At 31.1% G+C, this 19066-nt stretch overlaps 5 protein-coding genes across 5 annotated transcripts; 2 read left to right on the forward strand and 3 right to left on the reverse strand.

Moving 5' to 3' along the window:
* The first annotated feature begins 4542 nt into the window (after positions 1 to 4542).
* LOC104705936 (protein METHYLENE BLUE SENSITIVITY 2) lies at positions 4543 to 5600 on the forward strand. Its single transcript, XM_010422038.3, has one exon. It carries the CDS (start codon positions 5075 to 5077, stop codon positions 5387 to 5389), a length of 315 nt encoding a protein of 104 aa, XP_010420340.1. The 5' UTR covers positions 4543 to 5074; the 3' UTR covers positions 5390 to 5600.
* Positions 5601 to 6761: 1161 nt separating this feature from the next.
* LOC104705937 (inositol diphosphatase DSP5) lies at positions 6762 to 8251 on the reverse strand. Its single transcript, XM_010422040.3, has 5 exons — positions 7970 to 8251; positions 7610 to 7703; positions 7389 to 7446; positions 7252 to 7295; positions 6762 to 7151 (listed from the first exon to the last, which is right to left on the reverse strand). Exons 1-5 carry the CDS (start codon positions 8116 to 8118, stop codon positions 6882 to 6884), a joined length of 615 nt encoding a protein of 204 aa, XP_010420342.1. The 5' UTR covers positions 8119 to 8251; the 3' UTR covers positions 6762 to 6881.
* Positions 8252 to 8938: 687 nt separating this feature from the next.
* On the forward strand, positions 8939 to 10445 carry LOC104709167 (uncharacterized). The gene is made up of 2 exons (XM_019229092.2): positions 8939 to 9368; positions 9537 to 10445. The coding sequence occupies exons 1-2, from the start codon at positions 9336 to 9338 to the stop codon at positions 10443 to 10445; spliced, it is 942 nt and encodes a 313-aa protein (XP_019084637.2). The 5' UTR covers positions 8939 to 9335.
* Positions 10446 to 12324: 1879 nt separating this feature from the next.
* Positions 12325 to 13526, reverse strand: LOC104705938 (CRIB domain-containing protein RIC4-like). Its single transcript, XM_010422041.3, has 3 exons — positions 13271 to 13526; positions 13025 to 13156; positions 12325 to 12762 (listed from the first exon to the last, which is right to left on the reverse strand). The coding sequence occupies exons 1-3, from the start codon at positions 13386 to 13388 to the stop codon at positions 12512 to 12514; spliced, it is 501 nt and encodes a 166-aa protein (XP_010420343.1). The 5' UTR covers positions 13389 to 13526; the 3' UTR covers positions 12325 to 12511.
* Positions 13527 to 15727: 2201 nt separating this feature from the next.
* LOC104709169 (receptor-like kinase LIP1) lies at positions 15728 to 18688 on the reverse strand. The gene is made up of 5 exons (XM_087463071.1): positions 18186 to 18688; positions 17890 to 18056; positions 17559 to 17748; positions 17063 to 17457; positions 15728 to 16977 (listed from the first exon to the last, which is right to left on the reverse strand). The coding sequence occupies exons 1-5, from the start codon at positions 18304 to 18306 to the stop codon at positions 15961 to 15963; spliced, it is 1890 nt and encodes a 629-aa protein (XP_087319197.1). The 5' UTR covers positions 18307 to 18688; the 3' UTR covers positions 15728 to 15960.
* Between the last annotated feature and the right edge of the window lie 378 nt (positions 18689 to 19066).

Consider the following 19066-nt stretch of genomic DNA (forward strand, 5'->3'; position numbering starts at 1 on the left):
AAAAATGTGGTTGGATAATATGTAACTATAAGTTATCATTTGTGTTAGAGTATATATGTGAGAGTTGCATTGAGGTATTATGATTCTATGAATTGAAAAAAGAAGGTTCCAAATTCAAATTTTCTTTGTATAAATACATATCAAACAAATTTTAAGATTTAAGTCAAATAAAAAGAAATAACGATTATTGTCCCATCAGGATAAAGAAATAATCATTATTGTCCCAACTCGTAGTAGCCTAAAATCTAAACTAAGTAGCTAGCTAGAGAGAGACCAATAAAATTTGGGATCATAGTCCCATCTCTCTACACTCTAAATCATTGACTTTCTAGTATATGTACATGTCAATATGTCATCATCAGGATAAAAGAAGAGCGTTTGCATTTAAGAATTCTCTAAATTTAAGCTTTTCAATCTCTTACTTTTTTTTCCCGACCAAACAACACAATTCAATAGTCCATTAATGTATTAGATACTTTTTTTTGAAAAGTAATTGAAAAAATAGGCAGTTTTTGTTAAAAATTTGAAAAATAAGTATTTTTTAGTTTTTGTAAAATAAAAAATTTACGAGAGAAAGTATAAGACAAAAATAAATAGAAAGACTAATATACCTATGACTATGTGTCATAAAAAAGAAAGTTTATTTGTAGTCTCAATTTTAGAGGAAATGAGAGATAAAATTTTGTATATGTAGGACCCAATTTTGAGGTATTAGATAAAAAAATTAATGTTTCATGGTCCACTACTCCATTTAAATTAGGAAAATTCTTTCAAATAACATCAAATAATTTTTATTTTTAAATTTAGCACTCTAAAATTTTAAAAACAGAGTTTAGTTTTAAAATTTAACCCTAAACTTTAGATACTAAAATCATATCCCCTAAAATCATACATTAAATGTAAAATAAAGAACCTAAACCTAAAAAAAATATTTCCAAAAATTATTTTAATATATTGTAATTTGTCAAATAATGTTATTTTGGTCTACCATAGTGTACAATCTGAGTTTAGTGTACAACCTAGGTTTGGTTTACCATATAAGTTTAGTGTACCATATAAGTTTGGTGTACCATATTGGTTTAGTGTACTATCTAATTAATATTTCAAAATGAAAACCCTACAATCTATATACCAAATCATATCCCTTTAAAACTATACCCTAAATGTATAATAGAGAACCCAAACATAAAAAAATCTAAAAACTAACTTAAAATATTGTAATGTGTGAAATACTGTAATTTTGGTGTACCATCTAGGTTGGATGTACCATCTGAGTTTAGTGTACTATATGGGTTTGGTGTACCATCTGGGTTTGGTGTACCATCTAAATAAATTTTCAAAACTAAACCATACACTTTAAATACTAAACCCTATTTCTTCAAAACTATAACCTAAATATAAAATAGAGAACTCAAAACTAAAAAAAATAATTTTAAAATTTTTGGGAAGTTTATGAAATTTCTAAAAATTAATTTAAAATATTGTAATGTGTCTAATAATGATATTTTGGAAAGTTTACGAAATATGTGATATAGTTATCCATAATACATGTTTTAATGTTGTTTAGGATAAATCAATCACATATCTAAAATTCAAAACACATAAATCCATTAAAAAAATGATTTATTCATTTATAAATATAATTTTTTTATTTAGGTTATTATTTTGGTCATGTCTAAAAAATAAAATATATAAAATTCATTAATTATTAAAACATACATTTGTTATCGAGCTGATTTTTATTAGACTCAGTTTTAAAAATAAATTTGTCTCTATGCAAATTTGTCTTTATGTGGATACATAAAAAAGAAACAAAAGGTTAAAAATGTTATTTTCTAAATGTTTCTCTCATAGAGCTTTCCATTAGGGCATCTGCATTGGGAGAACATTTTTGGGTGTTCTTAGAGTAAAAATATTATGAAAATAATGTAAGATCATTAGTTTAGATTTTTTGTTAAGAAGTTGGTTATTGGGAGAACATGTTTAAGATCATAAGATTTAATAATATAATAATCTTAAATATATTACAATTTTAAAAACTTTAAAAAATAACATTTAAATTGCAAACTTAAAAAACTTATACTAAAATTCAAAATACAATACCAAATTTTTATGAAACAAAAAAACATTAAAGATATAAATAAAAAAACAAACAAACATATTACAATTTTAAAAACTTTAAAAAATAACATTTAAATTGCAAACTTAAAAAACTTATACTAAAATTCAAAATACAATACCAAATTTTTATGAAACAAAAAAACATTAAAGATATAAAAAAAAAACAAACAAGGTGTTCCCTCAATGCAGATGGCCTTAGAGAGGAAAGAGAAAAGTGACTACTTCTCAAATTTGTTTTCAAAAGTGTCTACTTTTCAAATTACTAGATAATATCCCACGCAAATGCGCGGATTGTTGTATAATTGAATATATTAATTAATTTAAATTTATTTGATAATCATAAAAAAAAACTTAACAAATTAATTTAAATGTCATTAACATTTTTGACACTTTTATTTATTCAAATCATACAATATCAAAATATATAACTTATTTAAATATAATCATACATACATTATACATATCTCTTAAAGTTATTTATTTTTTATTGTTCAACTTTGATAATAAATTTTATTAGTATTTTTAAGCATTTGAGGTAATAAAATTTTATTAATAATAAAAACGAAAGTTTACTATGTGATTTAAATATATAATTTAAGTTTTTCATATAAACTAACACATAACCTAAAGTATTTAATAATTAAAAGCTAAAATATTTTGAAAGTAAAAAATACATATTTCCTATAAAATTATATGGAGTGCATTCAAAGTTTTAAAATACGATAAAGAAATCTTTTTTATATTCCCCTTAATTTAAGAATCTTAAATTAAGATATATTGCTAGGTTTAGTTATAATTTTTAATTCTTGTAATTAAAAGCTAGATAGAAAATAAAAAATCAATTTGTTTTTTTTATATAGAAAATCTTTAAAGTACATATTTGGATTAAATAAAAAAATAGTGATTTTTATATCATTATATGTTGAATCACAAACTGAATATAATGATTATTATTCTAAAATAAATGTATTACAATTTTGTTGGATGTAAGTGAGAGTTTTTTATATTCCCTTTAATTTAATTTATATTGCTAGGATTAGTTTCAATCTTTCATCCTTGTAGTAAAAGCTAGAAAGAAAATAAATACCAAATTGCTTTTTTTATATAGCAAAATCCTTAAAGTGCATATTTGAATTAAATTTTAAAATTATGACTTTTCTATAATTATATGTTGAATCACATACGAAATATAATGATGAGTATTCTAAAATCTATTTATTACAATTTTGTTGGAGGTAAGAGAGATGTAAAAAAAAATTGATTTGATAATTATATTACAAAAATTTCCTTCATGAGAACATTTCAAATTTTAAGAATAAAATAAATATACATGAATTTGTAAGAACTAATCAAACATCTAAAGTAAAGACTTAAGATGTTTTCTTTAGCTTGATTCCCTTATTATGAGATGGTTATAACCAAAATATTATTATGGTCATCAAAAATTTATTATACATATTAGAATACATATGTATTCTAAATAAAAAAATATAAGAAAACAAAGAAGAAAAGGAGAAGTACATAAAACAAAGAAACAATAAAATTCAAAACAATGTAAAATATATAGTAAACAAAAAATATAATCAAACTCTTATTTGGGTTTGCAAGAACATTATAAAAAACAAAGAAATCAAAATATTTAGGATTTGGGATATGGTGGAGGAGGATGTGAGAATGGTTATTTATAGGATAAAAAGTATGGAAGTTACATTTCTAAAATAATTAAATTAGAAAAAGTTACAATTATAATTAATAGTGGTTTAAATGAAAATGAATGGAGGAAAAAAAGTCAATTCACAATTTATGTAATTTCAGTTATAATTCAGTAGTAAAAAATAAATTTAAAGTATGCATTAATGTATATAATAAAATGTCTTGGCTAATTAAAAATAAATATTAAATTTTTAAAATTAAATGTCAAATGGACCAGTAAAAGGAATGGGAATATCTAATTCTCAAATAAACTTGATTTTTTTTTGTTTAAACCAACATATGTGCATTTAAATTTAACTATGGAAATTTAAAAAATAAATATGAATAGATTAGGAAGGCAAGAAATATAAAAGAGATATTTTATTTTTTATATGAATAAAATAAAATTTGTAAACTATTTTAAATATATATAATACTTTATAAATTAAAATATATAATCAAATTTTTACAACACATATGAGATATAACAACATTTGATATTGGTGGGAGAGGAGGAGATTTTATTTTCAGTTATAATTTTATTTTAATGTGTGAGTTAAATGTATTGTATTAATTGGTCTTAAATATTATTTAAAGCAATTAAACAATTAGAAAGTTAATAAAAACATTAGAAAACATTAAATAAAATTAAATCAGGAGAGGTTAAAACCTTACGTATATGATTTGTTGAAATGTTGAAAAAGTGTCTATTTACCAATTAAGTCACAATCCAATCACGTTCGACAAAATAATTAGACCGAACCTAAACGCAAAATCTTAGCTGTCTCCAATTAATAAACTTGTATTGGATACGGACCATACGGTACAAAATCCAACAGAAACAAACAAAAGATTCTGGTCGTGAATGTACAAATCCTAATAAGATTTGTAATAATTTCTACAACTTTTTGAAAATATAATTCGTAACCTAATTTAATATTTTTTTATTTTAACTAAAAGGTAATAAAAAGAATAAAAAGCTATAAGCGGATTAGAACGAATACGAACAAAATGGGGCAAAAGTTTTAATATGCACCTTACTACACTCAATAAAGACTTTTTTTTTTTAATTTTCACAAAATAGAATAACTATTCCTTTTTTAATTTTAGAGAAAGATAAATAAATCTCGCATCCAACTTCTCTCATATCCCCCAAAATCGTTCTTTCCTCTCTCAATCGCAAAATTAGGGTTAGGGTTTTCATTCCCACCCCTCTTGCGAACTTTCTCTCATCTCTTCGTAGCTGCCGCACACATCGACGATGACAGGCAAAGCGAAGCCAAAGAAGCATACGGCGAAGGAGCTACAAGCTAAGGCCGATGCAGCGTTGACCAATCGAGGCGGAGGTAAAGCTGGGCTCGCAGATAGAACCGGTAAGGAGAAAGGTGGTCACGCCAAGTACGAGTGTCCTCACTGCAAGATCACTGTACCGGATCTGAAGACGATGCAGATCCATCATGAATCGAGGCATCCTAAGCTGACTTACGAAGAGCCGAGGAATCTTCACGAGGCTTTAGCTGCTCCTGCTGAATCTTCTAAGCCTAAGCCTGGTATCAGAGGAAGCCTTAAGAAGTGAGCGAGAGAGAGAGCTTTGATTATGATTTGTATTATCGAATCCCCAGATTTCTGAATTTGTTTGGGTCTTTCCTTCTTTTCTTCTTAAAGCTCTGTTTGATGTGAGAATATAAACTGCGTTGATGTTATCATGGATATGCTTATGTCTTCGTATTTTTATGTTATGATCATATAAAAAAACAAAGTAACTTATGATAATGGTTTGTTTCTAACTTATTGGTTTCTCTTTTTGATTCTTGTTTCTGGTTGCAAATTCTATTGATCTTGGTGGTGCAAAAGAGTTGTTTGGTATATATATGCTTTGTGTTCAAACAAGCTACTTTTAGGACAACATCTCTGTGTTTTGATCAGACATGTTGTTAACTCATTAAGATGATGAGCCAACAAGAGTTTTGGTTTGGTTCTCTTTTTATGTATGCTTGTTCAGTTGTCTTTGCAAAACAGCTCTTAATCTCAGCATCTCTGTTTCTGATCAGACATGTTAACTCATCAAGATGAGAGCCAACAAGAGTTTGGGTTTGGTTCTTTATTATGTTTGCTTGTTCAGAATCTTTGCAAAGCCGCTCTTAATTTCAGCATCTCTGTAGCCACTCTTTTGGTTGAAGAGTTTGTTGTTCTGTTTAGTGCATTTGATGTCTGAAAACATTAGAGGAACTGGCTTTTGCTTCTTCTTTTTTTAAGCTTTCAAGCCTTCAAAGTTAAAAGCATCTTGGACGAGTAAGCTTCTTGTTTTACTTCATTAAGAAAAGAAGGATTCTAATTTCTCTGTGCTTCAGGATGCTAATGAAATGTAAATGGACCTGATAACAGATTCTTTGATCTTTCAACAACTTTTAGTAATCAGAATCAGTTCTTTATGGCTTTTTTTTTATGTTTTGTTCTTGTTTGACAAATACGTATAGGGAGAAATGCAAATTTAAGAGGATACTTCAGATTTCTTTCGACAAGTTCCTTTTATTTATTGGAATCACCTCTCTAAGCAGTATGCACAGGCCAGGCCTGAACATGCACCATGGTGTTTGAACCTCGATGATGATGCAACAACGAACAAGCCCTACGTTTTGATCGGTATAAGATCGTGAACATCTTTACACTGAAATTTTCTTGTATGTTTTTTTAACTTTATTATCCCAAGGGTTGCAGGAAATGATCATGTTGTGTGAACAATTGGAGGCCGATTAAATCGTATTGCCCGTAAAGTTACCATGGCCTCATGTATTTATAATCCACAATAACACTTGAAAAGAGTAATAAACTTGGTTCAATTAAGAAGTTTAAAACAACATGTTCGTTAGGTTTTTATGAACAATTAATCTGTAAATTTCTCTAACTGTAAAAAAAAGAAAGAGAGAGAGACCAAATCAAGTCATCCGTTTTCTCAAGGTTCTTTTTTATAAACTACCCTAAACTCAAAAGAATCATCATCATCATCATCACAAGACATGTAAAGAATTAAAATCCAAAAAAAAAGGAGGGAAAAAAAGAATCCGATATCAGCCTTTGGTGGCTTGAGGTTTTTGCTGTTCTTGGACAACATTCTCTTCTTGATATAGCAACTTTCTTCTCTTGAGACCATAACCATTGTACTGATAGATAATGCTGTATAGACATTGCTTCAATCTGAGCACCTCAAAATCCTCTATGAACCTTAAGTCTCTTTGTCTCCATTTCAAACCCGCGCACATCTGGTATTCCTCAAGAACCGATGATAAACACCAGTTTTGAACTTTCCTCAAGCATCCCACAAGACAACCAGTCCTATGCTGCAATTAACCACAGAAACACACCATTAGTCCTCGGTCTTTTAACTCAACCCAAAGCTTGTTAAACCCGAGAAGGGTTTTGGTGGATGATTATTATTACCTTTCCGCGCTTACAGTGGATGAGAATTGGATGATTTCTAACATCTGTAAGCAAAGAAGAAACATAAGAACATAATGAGACAGCTAAATAAGAAGTTACAAAAGAACATCAAAAAGGTCTCTTTTTTGGTTCCTTACCAACAAGCACTCTAAGAGCATTCAAGACCGTATCCTTTGGCATAGGAGTTGGTGGATCCTATGAGCGTAATAAAACCAATCCAAACTCAGAAACCAAATACATAAACATAACAATGACTCAAAGAACATATTCTTGAACTCATCAAAGATGTTCTTGAAATGCTCACAAAAGAGGGACAAAATGAATCATAATAAAAGAGGTTAGAGAAATGAAAACATACAGTTTTGCCCTCGATGCCAAACTGGAAAAGCTTGATGTTGTTGGAATGAAGAAACTTGAGATTATCCTCAGGGTATGGTTCAGGACACAGATAACTGTAATCCAGAAGAATTATAAACCCAACAAACAAAACTCGTTTTTTTTTTTCAAATCTTTCTGCGTTTTAAGGTCAATTTTTCCAATTAATTAACAATAAAATTAAAATTATAAGCTACATTTATTATGATAGTGAAAGTTTGTAATTACATTGATGATAGCGATTTAAAAGATTCTTGTTTTTTTTTTTTTTTTTTTTTAATAAATAAAAATAGATACCTCAGGAGATTCGATTCAGAATCAAAAAAAAAGAGAGAAACTTTACATGATGGATCGAAGATTAAAGGTTGATAAGAAACCGAAATTCTCAAGCTGAGGAAACCCAGATCGGTAAATGCCGTCTTCCACCATCGAAAAGTTCGGCGGCGGAATCAATACCTCGCCGTCGTTATCATCATCCACGATTAAACCCATCAAATCAAAAGAGAGACAAAAAAAATGACGAAGATTTAGGAGTTTTTTTTGGTAGATTTCGATTAGACCTTTGAAAACAAAATTAGTTAAAAACCGCCATTAGATTTGTTCTTTGTTGGATCCTCTAAGGTTTTTTTTTTCTTCTTCTGTAAATCTCCATGATTATGACACGTGTCACATTATTCGCTTTACTAACTAATTTGGAAAATTCTGGCTCTGACTCGTAACATGTGTTACTATTGACTTATGTTGAGTTATGGTCTCAACTCAAATTTTATTCAAAAATGTTACCAATCACTAACAAAACTAAATTTTTTGAAGTTGAGTTTGAATAATCATGTGTTATGGTTGATGTACAAGTTTGATGTATATCTTTTGTAAAATTGTTAACTCAAAAGATTATTCAACATCATGGAAATTGTCATGTATTAGAGTTGAGTTATCAGTTTTTTAAATTATTCAATCGATTGTTTTTTAAAAAAAATATTTGTTATTTGTTTCTATTTTTATGCTAAGCACCCGTAAACAACTTTGGTCAAAGATTTTTCTAAAATTTTCTAGTGTTCATCAGACTCTTTCAAACGAAAAAAGTTGTTCCTACTATTATTCGTCGTTGAAACGTACACGGAAATTTTAAGTTGTATATATAGATGCCTAAAGCTTATTGTCAAATAAGCACACTTTGAAGAAACAGTACGTAGTATGGTTTTCTTTCTTCTACTCTTTTTATCCATCGAGTTTATATATATGTTTAAAAATATTAGTGCATATTACTAATATATTTTATTTGTTTTTGATGAAGATGTCTAATGAAGGTGGTGCAGCTGGTGCAGCTGGTGGCGAGGATGTTGGTGGGAGTGGAAGTATCCGCCGTAAGGTAATGAATATATCACATACGCAGTTTAAAAACGTTGGATGTTTAGTATTTAATCTTTTAATGTGTATTATAGAAACAAATTGTATGGAATGATGAGTATATCAGAATATTCTTGGAGCTTCTTGATGTTGAATTGGCTAGAATTAGATACAAGCAGAAGCTACCGAAAGAAATCGGCCGAGTGCGGATTTGTGAAAAGTTTTTGGAACAAACTAAGATAAATCTTCTGTGGGATTCTTTCAAGAGCAAATACGATGCTTTGAGAAATAAGTGGAATGCTTATAAGAGGCTGAGAAATTTCACTGGAATACACTATGATCAGAACACGGGTTTGATTTACATGGATCCGGACTGGTGGGTTGACCGTGAAAAGGTATTTTTTTTTTTATTTTTTTTTTCTGTAGTTTAAATTAGTTAATTTATATATTAATAGTAACTTAAGGTTATGTATTATTTTTTGTAAATCCAGAAATAAGCTTGTTTGTAATACATATTTTATTTTGCTAGCTATCATATTAATATTCTTAAAAATATTGTGCAGGAGATACCATATGCCAAAATTATCCGTGAAGAAGGAATTCCCCATATGGAGCTTATGAGACGCATATTTGGTTGTCAAGGCAGTAAACCAGAAGCTATGTACCCAACTCATAAGCAAGATGCAAACAATACTGAGGTAGATGAGAGGCAATCAGTGGACAAGTTCGTTCCGATAGCCGTAGATGATGATGGAGATGATTCAAACCGTACTCCTACAAAGGATGCACATCTACAGTCTCAAACCATCACAAACGAATCTCCTCCACTGTCGCCAATTGGTCCAGCGAAGCGGTCAGCTAAAAAACAATCACGTGTTACTCCATACCCAAGTAATCGAGGGAAAGATGTACTACGGAGTGGAGAAAAGAACATGCCACGAAGAAGAACGGCATTTGAAACAGAGATGGGTGGACAATTCAAAGAAATGATGGAATTTCGTCGTACTCAAGTAGAAGAGGCAAGAGAACGTAGAGAAAAGAATGAAGCTACACCATACAAAGAGGCATATGGAGTCTTGCAATCAATTCAAGGTTTGACAAGGTGGACAGATTTTTGGTGGGCGTGTATCAAAGTACTAAAGGAGGATCTCTTTGCCCGAGAAATGATGGTCTCTAGTGAAAATGATCATGATAAGATCATATTCTTGGAGGGTTATACGGGATATGATCGTAACGGAGATTTCATTGGAAATCGTCTCAATAATTTGCAAAGTTGCCAAAGAGGTCCTCCAAGTGTCAACCTGGATTTGAACATCCGTAACACAAACATGGAGACTCACGAAGAATTCAATGCTCCATCTCATACAGAGCTCATGTCATTATTCAAAGAGATAGGGTATGAAGGTGGAACCAAGAAAACGGGTTGTGATGGAGAATCAAGTCAGACGAAGACTTTTAATCTAGAAGATTAAAAATCTTTTAATAATATTCCTTTTCCTTTTTCTAATGCATTTTAGGTTTTTTGTTTTTTTTTTTTGGTTCAATGCTAAGAAATTAGTTCTATTTTGCTTAATGTTACATGGTTTATGATTAATAAAATAATTAAGTTCTAATCCTAGTTTTTTTTATTCTCATCTATTTATAGGTCATACGATTAAACGAGCTGTATTCTCGGGGTTTAGAAAATCTTACAGAAGACGAGTTGCTAGAGTTGTACAATCTAGAAGATGATGAGTATATGGATACGATAATGCAGCCTTTGATGGAGTATTACAATCGTTATTTTTCTAAACAACCAATGGCGGAAGAACGAGGATTAGGTTGGCAAAACCTTGAAAGGCAGATTCGTAACAAGCCGGTAAATTGTATGAACATGTTAAGGATGCATCCGGAAGCATTCAAGAACCTGTGCACAACGCTGGAGCAACGTTACAACTTACGGAGTACCGATAATATCAGTATTGATGAGATGGTGGCAATATTTTTGGTTACATGCGGTCAAAATGCATCTCAACGCTTTGTTGGAATGACTTTTGGTCGTTCCCAAGAGACTGCTTATCGAAAGTTCCATGAGGTATTGGACGCTGTAGAGAGACTTGCATGTGAGTATTTAAAAACTCCAACAACAACATCACTCCAGCACTATCCTCGTAAGTTACAAGAAGATTCAAGATATTGGCCTTTCTTTAGTGGATTTGTTGGAGCACTTGATGGAACGCATGTCAAAGTAATGGTTGGAGGTAGTGATGCAGTTGGGTATTTTGATAGAAATGGACAGAAAAGTCTAAACATAATGGCCATATGCGATTTAAACATGATCTTCAAGTATGCATGGCTAGGCGCAGCTGGATCCACACATGATTCATTGGTGTTGCAGTATGCAATAGATGGAGATCCTTTATTCCCGAGACCTCCTATAGGTAAGTATTATCTCGTCGATTCTGGATATGCGAACAAGCGGGGATTTCTAGCTCCATATAGAGGAAGCAGCAGAGAAAACATCAGATATCATCTTTCAGAATTTGATGCAGGTGCTCCGAGGAACAAAAAAGAATTATATAATAGGTGGCATGCATCACTTCGTTCTGTGATAGAACGAACATTCGGAGTTTGGAAAAAAAAATGGACGATTCTTGACAATTTGCCTCGTTATGATGTCAAGACTCAGAACAGAATTATGCATGCTACTATGGTTCTTCACAATTTTATCAGGCTTTATAGAATTCCAGATGCTGATTTTGAAGACGAAAATGTCACTGCTCGAGATAGTCATGGACGACGATTTGCAGAAGGCGAACTTAATCGACTTGAGGAAGAAGAGGGAACAAATGATGGCCAATATATGAATAACGTACGAGATGAGATAGCAAATATGCTATGGAATGTACGTCGTCATTAGTTTCTCTCTTTTTATTTTCTATGTCTCAAATGTTTTTCATTTTTTTTTACATAGGATCATTTTATTTATCTATTTTGAATTATTCTATTTCAAAAATGTTATTGTTCTTAATAATTTTTTAATTTTTATTTCTAATAGATACTGCACATGATACATCAAAAATGTTACCAGTCAGTCGTTTAAAGAAAATGTTTAATTCATTTTTTACTGCAAATTCACTACATCAAACTGCCGTTTATACCATATAATTTTTACTGCAAGCTAAATCGAATTTTAATATTTACTGCAACTCGATTTTGATAATTCGTGTTACCAGTCAGAGCCTCTATTTTGACTAAAAGAGTCGGTTTTTAGAAATCATCAACTTTTGTTTTTACGTAACGTCGAAGATTCTTCGTTAATCATTGGTTTTTTTTGGAATTAGGATTCAACTGTTTCCACAAGTACTTAAATTGGCTTAAGGCTATAATAAGTTTATAAACATACAAAATATTTACATAACGATGCATATTCATACATTATATATTTTCATAGATCAAACTCACACCATATGAAAATATGTCTAGAGAGAGATTCGTAAAACAAAGCATAAAATATATAAATTTTTAAATAGAGAGAGTTATGGAGTGATTGAGTGAATTATAAAGTTGGATGAAGCTCATGATGACGACGATGATGATGATGAGGATGATTAACATCTTGTTTTGTTGAACCGGCGGCTGCAAGCAACTCCTGTGGTATGATCAGATCTTCCCATCCTTTACCTGGACCTGTAACTGCGGTTAATCCGCTTTCCCAACCTATGTGCGATACATGTTTTACGTTTGTTGGAACTCCTATCTCCATTCCTGATGTCTCCAATTCTTCCTTCTCTTCTTCTTCTTTGTCAGCTAAATTATTTTTTTGATGAAAAAAATGAATACTACACATTAGTTCTTAGATTTTGGCTAGCTATCATCATCTCATTTTGTTTTCGTTTCGTATATTTTACTCAACTATTATTTATATTATACGTACTTAAATTTAAATCATCTAGCTACTTGTACTTTGCACTAACATGTGTAAGTGTTAATTTTGCAGTACGTGTCTTTTCAATGTATTGTTTCGTTAAATATATCGACAAATAAAAATAGTAGCTAGACAATAGATTACCAAAGAGTTGAGAAATGGTTTTGAAGCTCTTGAAAAGCCGGTTAATACCGGTAGAAATCTCCGGTTTAGAAACTGCGAGGAACTTGAATACATTCTTCATGTGGTCTTCCTCCTCTTGATCGCGACGAATCTCTTTGAAATACACATCACATAGATCACAAAGAAGATACATGAGATATCAATACAATCTCCACACATATATAGAAGCTATATATACACAATATATATAAAGAGATATAGGGGAACCTTGAGGAGAACGATGATGATGAGGCTTAGAGAGAGGAGATAAAACGGCAACACTAGAATCGGAGATACATCCGACGGAGAAAGGAAGCACCACAAGTCTCTCCATTCTATCTCTCATTTTCTACCAAGCCTTTCCTTTTAAAATACTTATATTTATATATAAGAGCATCTGTGTCTACTGTATATACACGATGAAATGACAACCCACCAAATGTTTAAATGTTATTTTGTTGTTGTTATGTTTGTAATCTTTGTTAGAATAGAATTTGTTAGTGGTCGTGTTATGTGTTTTTCTGACTTTGTTGTGAAGTTACAATGATGTTTACGTGTGTATATGAAGTTGCGGTAGAATCGAAAGTGATAGCTTTAAACTTTTATTTTATTTTATTTCTTTGTGCTCAACTACTGTTTGGTAGATTGTTTTCTTTGGTGACGTATAATCTGAACTATATATACTTGATATTTTAAAAACATATATGTATCGCTAATTCGGAATGGTAGTGTCTCGTCACAGTGACAATGGCTTAGATTTCGTTTGTTACCAAAAATTTTGTGATATTTTAATTTCTATTTCTTACACTTAAGTTAAACGAATGCATGTACTTTCATATGGTCTAAAAAAATAAAAAAATTTCTAGTAGAGCAATCGAAAATCTGTATCAAGATTTGTGCTAATCAATATTTTGCAAATAACGACACATATCACGGTTTACTTTACACGTTGCCATTTAACGTTTTTCAACGCAAAAGCCAAAGTTTAATTCTAGTTTGCGTTTTTGTTTTGATATATTGAGAATAGTTTAATCTAGATGCATGGAGTGCATATATAATGAATACTCAAGGACTCTATAATGTATGTATAATGATGGCTTAAATGATTAAAATGTACATTAGTTGTTACATCCGCTTGGAATCAAAGCAATCTATTATTATTATTTTTGATCTTATTATTTTGCAAAATATAATCATCAATGGATATGAATGCCAAGGCCTGCTCTTCTTTTTTTTTTTTTTTTGTTCCTCTATATACTTTTCGTCGTATTAAACAAAACAATTTGATAATGTTATTAATTGACTATTTATCATGAAAAAACTACATATACAGATGTACTGTAGTTGTAAATTATATGGAAAAAAACTTTTTTCTTGTAGTTCTAAGCGCATATGCTCATGTAAATATCAAACAAAACAAACTAAAAACCCAAAATGCAAAATCTAATTGAAAACAGCTTCAGAGAACTCTTAAATGAGTTTATTGTTATGAATGTTTAAGGTTTGGATTATTTTCTTCTGTAGAACATTAACAGTCAAATATTGAGTTTTGAGAAATTACATCTCCTATATATTAATAAAGAAGCATTTTTGAAAAAATGCTAATGTATCGTCGCCAGAGAATTCGAAGTACATTTTACCAAATAACTCTCATTAATTATACTAATTACATCTATGCCACTATAGATTTAAATCAAAATTCATTACATAAATTAAAACTATTTGTAGCTATTTAATTTGAAACTATATTACTATTTTTGAAAAAACAACAAATTATTTTTTAATTGATAATTATTCATATTTTATTAAAATAAAGTCCATACAAATGTCTCCATCACGTTAAAAAAATTTTCTACATTCAAATATTTCACGAATGAAATGTATTTTTACACAAAATAGTCACAAATTTGAATAACTATAAAAATTAGTTACATATTTTGTTTTATACAAACGAATCTTAGATTTCAAATACTAAATTTTACTCATAATAATTTTATTTGAATCGATTTATCCGCGCTATGTGAGGGTTGTTTACCTAGTATATATTATAGAGGGAGAGAACCAAAATAAACTCTACAAGCGTGCAACTAGTCATCACAATAGTTGACATTCTCAAGTGGTTCACAATTTTGTTTTCTTACGTACGACCATAATAACAATAAGCAAATCTAGTAATGTACTTCAAATGTTCCTACATTTATTTATATTTCATTTACGACATAACATATCTATCAGGTTGCAATTCTAGAGAAAGTTATTTGTTTTATGATTTTAATGGATTTGGAAATCCAAACATAGTTCATTTATTGAATTATTGATTTTAAAATACTTCTCAAAATTATGTGTTATTGATTATATGATTTATAAATATTTGTTAAAATCTCATGTTATTTATTTAATGATTTGTTTTTGAATTTCAAAATCTATATTATGTTATATTATGTTTTAAATGGATTTGAAAGTGAAAAATAGAAAATTCAAATCCAAGGATAAAACTTATTATTTCAAAATCCATTGTTTTGATTTTCATAATTTACAATTTTTTATATGGATTTAAATCATTCATCCAATTTAGAAACAAATAGTACTATACAAGTTGAGGACTATATTTATTTTAAACTTGTAATATTTCTTAGCTAATTAACTTATTGAAGCTTAACGAAAACGTAATGTTGGAACACATGGTTAGATAACACACTGTAAACATTTTCTTCCTAATATATATAGTATTAAAGGTATATACATAATTTTTGTGTTTATGTTTCATATTTCACAAAAGATATTGTGGACATATGTATATTAGATTTATATGACAATTGTGTTGTTTCAAAACGAAAAGTTGTTTTTCTTGTTGCAAATGTGTTCAAAGATGGCTTTCTTGATCATCAACTTCTGAGAAATAAACTCTTTGAAAAGATTTAATCATTATCAGAAGAAATGTGTTCCTCTTCCTCTGCTTCGATCTGATGCAAAGACGATCCACCACTTTCCTCATCTGAATAAACACTTTGGTCTTCAGATTTTGAGCTATGAATGTGCTCAAGCCGAGTTTCATGTTTCTCTTCCTCTTCTTCCTCATCATCATCATCATGAGCAAGGCTATTCATTCGCATGCTTGTGTTCCTCGACGAATCATTATGAGCAAGACTATTGATTCGCATGCTTGTGTTCCTCGACGTATCATCGTGAGCAAGGCTATTGATTCGCATGCTTGTGTTCCTAGACGAATCAGCATGATCTTTATCACTGTCATGCCACGAAAACGTGCTTTCTTCGTTTGATTTAGAGCTGCTTTTACTGCTTGGCCTCTCGTTATCTTCTTCTTCAGAGCTGTAACTATAATTTATCTTCAAGCTCTGCGCAGTTGCGTTTGTTTCATGAATAGATCTTCTCTGATCACTTTCAGAGTCAGAGACGGAACTGCTAGAGTCTCTAGGTTTCTCTAACTGAGAATGTTCCTTTTCTTGACCCTTTTCAGAGTTTGAATCAGACTCATCATCTGAATGTGCCGTTGTTTCTTCCTTCTCTTGTTTTTTCATACTTCTTATTGATTCTTTTTCTTTTTCTTTTTCTTTTTCTTCTTCTTCTTCATCTTCTGATTCTGATGAAGAGCTGGAGTTGTCGTCTTCCTCTTTTCGAGGAAGAGAAAAAGGAGTTACAGAACAAGAACCGTGTCTACTTAAAGCAATGGACATACTTTTGTCCCTGAAGGATGACATTGGAATTGTGGTTGGAATACCATCTTCTGTAGACATTGAAAGGAAGCTAAGAGCAACCGTTACATCGCTTATCAAAGGACGAGCAGTTGGTTCCTCTTGTAGACACATTGATGTTATTGCCACTGCTTGATTTAACCCTCTCTCTGAAAAATTCTTTTTCATGAGGGGATCAGCCATATCCGGGTACCTTTTTGGGTCTCTAAATATCGGTTGTGCCTGCAACAAAAGCCAAAATTATATCATCAAAAAGAGGAACATTCAAGCAACACAATTCCAAAATGTGGGGTTTAATGAGTTTTACCCAAGCAACTAGATTTTGTTCATCATTAGGCTTAGTGGTGTCAATAGCTCTTCTACCGGTGATGAGTTCAAGCAACACAACTCCAAAGCTATAAACGTCTGATTTGACAGTGAGATCTTCCCCTCGAGTGTACTCAGGAGCAGAATAACCATAAGTGTCCATAACCCGGGAAGAAAGAAACAAGCTGTCACCTGTCCCCGGTTCTAGGTTATGCATACCAAAGTCACAAAGCTTAGGGTAAAACTCAGCATCTAACAAGATGTTAGAGGCTTTCAAATCTCGGTATATCACTGGTGGATTCACTTTATCGTGCAAGTAATCCAATCCTTGTGCTGCACCAAACGCAATCTTCATCCTCGTTATCCAATCCATTGGCTTCTCGTCTGGCTTTTGTTCTGCATATCAAATCCATTATTATTAGCCTCAAAAACAAAACCTAAACTTCTCTCCTTTTTACAAACGTTAAATTAAATGTTTTTAAAAAGCTCAGTATTACCGTAAAGATGGTCTTGAAGGGAACCTCCAGAGACATATTCAAAGACTAAAAGCCGTTGATCGCCATCACCACAGTATCCTATAAGCTTAACAAGATTGGGATGTTCGAGTTTAGCCAATGACAAGACTTCAGCTTGAAACTCTTTGTTACCATGTAATCCATGCTTGTCCAGCTGCTTCACAGCTACCAACTACACTCATAAAAGCAATACAAGATCACTTCAAGGAAAATCACAGACAAAGAAGATGCAACAAGATGTACTAATCCTCTGCTCCTAAATGATTCATTGAACAAGGTATCCAAAGCTCATAACTTTGGAGATGAAACGAACCTGGCCAGTAGATTGAAGGGTTCCTTTGTAAACCCTACCGAACCCACCTTCACCTAGAAGACATTCTTGCCGGAAATTCTTGGTCGCCGTCGCTAATTCCCGGAAATTGAATGTTTTCACCGGTAATTGCTCTGTTTCTCGTTCTTCAACTCGTTTCGTCGTTGCCACTGAAACCAAAAACCACAACATTTTTGTTTTTTTGTTTTTAGCAAACGGGTTTCAAATTCCACAGTTCCAGAACAAGAAAGCTAACATTTTTTTGTTTTTTGTTTTTGTTTTGAATTTGATAAGTTTACCAGGTGGTCTGAATTCGGGTTCATCGTGTTCGTTAGTCTGGTTGTTGTTGTTGTTGTTGGTACAAGGAGAGCTTCTGCTCTTTTGTGAAGTGAAACACGGAAAACAATTCATCCTTATCATTCAAAAAAATATTCAAAAATCTAAAAAATCGAAAAATGAAAAAAAAAATCCTTTTTTTGTTAGTTTGAAGATGATTTTTAACAATGGCGGGGTCCTTCAATCTTGTGAAGGACCCACGTTAAAGGGCATAAATCTTTTGGGGGGGGGGGGATTGTAAAGAAAACAATCAGAGGAAGAAAGCGTAAGAAGAGGGAGAGAGAAGAAGAAAACAAAAAAAGAGATCAAATTGAAACCAATCATAATACATGAAGAACAATGAACTTCTCCGATGATACATCCGAGAAGAATGGGAAACAAGTTTCGTTCTTTTTTTCTTTACGAATTCTATTTTTTGTTTTTTTTTTGCTACTTCGTTCTAGTCCCCCCCCCCCCCCCCCCCCCCCAAAGCATGGAGAGCCATTCTTATTACCATTATCTCGATTTTCTAATCTATTTTTAAATCTAGTTTTAGACTTAGTTAGTTATACAAAATTATTATCTTTCAAATTCACTGTATAACAACTCTCGGAAACACAAGACTGAAGATGTTGTTTGATTGAAGTATTATAAGGCTTAAAATATGTCATGGATTCTCTACTTAAACAAAGACAAAACTGACACAGAGGCTGATCGTGCTGACACAGTGATTAACATAAAGCAGAGAAGATAAGGTGTTGAATCAAGAACCCTGCAGTTAGATATATGGGAGGATGTATCAAACGTCTGAAGCAGTCCTTGTACTAGTCTGCCGTTAAATACAGGAAGTAGTACAAGAAGCTGA

Source organism: Camelina sativa, chromosome 8, assembly GCF_030686135.1.
Source record: "Camelina sativa cultivar CO46 ecotype springtype chromosome 8, ASM3068613v1".
NCBI lineage: Eukaryota > Viridiplantae > Streptophyta > Magnoliopsida > Brassicales > Brassicaceae > Camelina > Camelina sativa.